Source organism: Myotis brandtii, unplaced genomic scaffold, assembly GCF_000412655.1.
Source record: "Myotis brandtii unplaced genomic scaffold, ASM41265v1 scaffold8981, whole genome shotgun sequence".
Lineage (NCBI taxonomy): Eukaryota > Metazoa > Chordata > Mammalia > Chiroptera > Vespertilionidae > Myotis > Myotis brandtii.
In genome coordinates this window covers 2,067-3,686 of record NW_005371684.1, presented here as the reverse complement: position 1 = coordinate 3,686, position 1,620 = coordinate 2,067, and the positions used below count along the sequence as shown (strand labels likewise).

Here is a 1,620-nt window from a genome sequence, read left to right as displayed (position 1 = left end):
TGGCCTTGAGGCCAGCTGAGTGGGGGGATGAAGATGGAGACAAGGAAATCTACTTCTTCTTTACCGAGACTTCTCAAGCCTTTGACTCAAAGGAGCGCCTTAAAGTTCCTCGGGTGGCCCGTGTGTGTGCGGTGAGACTCCGATCCCAGCTGTCTGTCTGTTGTCTCCTGCTCTGCCTGGTCACTGTCTTTTATTCTCTGGGTCTCCATCTTTGCATTCTCCTCTATCTCCATTTTCCGTGTCTTGACTTATTTTCTGGGAGCTTGAAGAATATGGGGAAAGGGCTCTAGCCCCTTCAACTCCATAACTACCCTTGTTACAGTGTCCCTAGGAGGTGTAGAGGTGAAAGGTGGGAATTGTACACAGACCTGGGCTCCAGACCCTGCTCCACTACTTCCTGCCTCTGTGACTTGGGGCAGGTTCTTTAGCATCCTTATAGATGAGGATATTGATAATGCCTAGCTATAAGGGTTGTTTTGAGGCCTAAATGAGATAATGTATGTAAAGCACATAGTATACTACTTCATAAGGGCAACAATGAACTTAGTCCCCGTCATTGTGACCCTGTCTACCCATGTATCATTCCCTACTGCTAACTCTGTCTGTATCTCTACATTGAATTTTTATGCGTCTGTCTCTCCATCTGTCCTTGTCTGGGATAAACTTGTATTGGTTTCTACATTCTCCCTACAATGTTTGTCTTCTAAAGAGAAATGCCCATGCTCTTGTCACCGCAGGGGGACCATGGGGGCCGGAGGATGCTCCAGAAGAGGTGGACAACCTTTCTGAGGACTGACCTGCGGTGTCCAGGGTCTGTAGATGGCCGGGCCTCTAGTGTCCTGCAGGACATGGCTATTCTTCGACCTGAGAATGGAGTGGAGGCCCCCCTCTTTTATGGCCTCTCTTCCTCCCAGTGGTGAGGGGGTCCTGGTGTGGAGGAGAATTACAGGGTGGGAGATAACGTGGGGCTGGCACCTTTCAGTGCTGTATCTTCCAGAGGGGGTGGCTTCTCCCAGGAGCCGGCTGCATGGTTCCTATGCATTTCTTATGGGTCATCTCATTTGACAAGGCATGCCTTGTTCCCTAGTGCTCTTCCGATATCTGTCTCCAACCTATGTCTCTTCCAGGGAGGAGGCTTCCATCTCGGCTGTCTGTGCCTTCCGACCACAAGACATTCGGACAGTGCTGAATGGTCCCTTCAGGGAGCTGAAAGATGTCTGCAACAGGGGACAGCCTGTCATGGAGAGTGAGGTACCCCAGCCCAGACCTGGAGAGGTAAGGGGTGTGTGGCAGCTCTTCACCCCATGCCAGAATCGCCTCATTAGAGCAAGAGCCCAAGTAAGCATCGTGGATACTTCCGGGCCCCTGGGAAACATTGTCACCTATCCTGTGTTTTCCCTAGTGCATCGCTAATAACCCGAAATTCCAGCAGTTTAACTCATCACTCTTCCTGCCTGACCGTGTGCTCACCTTCATCCGGGATCACCCCCTCATGTACAGGCCAGTGCTTCCAGCTGATGGCCACTCCCTGCTGGTCACTACAGATACAGTCTATCTCAGAGTTGTGGCCCACAGGGTGGCCAGCCTCTCAGGGAAAGAGTATGATGTGCTCTACCTGGG

The 1,620-nt window shown here is 51.5% G+C and overlaps 1 protein-coding gene across 1 annotated transcript in view; it reads left to right on the top strand.

The window, feature by feature from the left end:
• Positions 1–5: 5 nt before the first annotated feature.
• The window catches only part of LOC102241430 (semaphorin-4F-like), a gene marked incomplete at its 5' end in the record, with an annotated part of 2,435 nt that continues 820 nt past the window's right edge, over positions 6–1,620 (top strand). Inside the window, 4 exons of the mRNA XM_014532588.1 lie at positions 6–131; positions 738–916; positions 1,128–1,275; positions 1,403–1,618. Of these exons, the coding sequence (XP_014388074.1) occupies positions 6–131; positions 738–916; positions 1,128–1,275; positions 1,403–1,618 (669 nt within the window). The remainder of the gene's footprint in view (positions 132–737; positions 917–1,127; positions 1,276–1,402; positions 1,619–1,620) is intronic.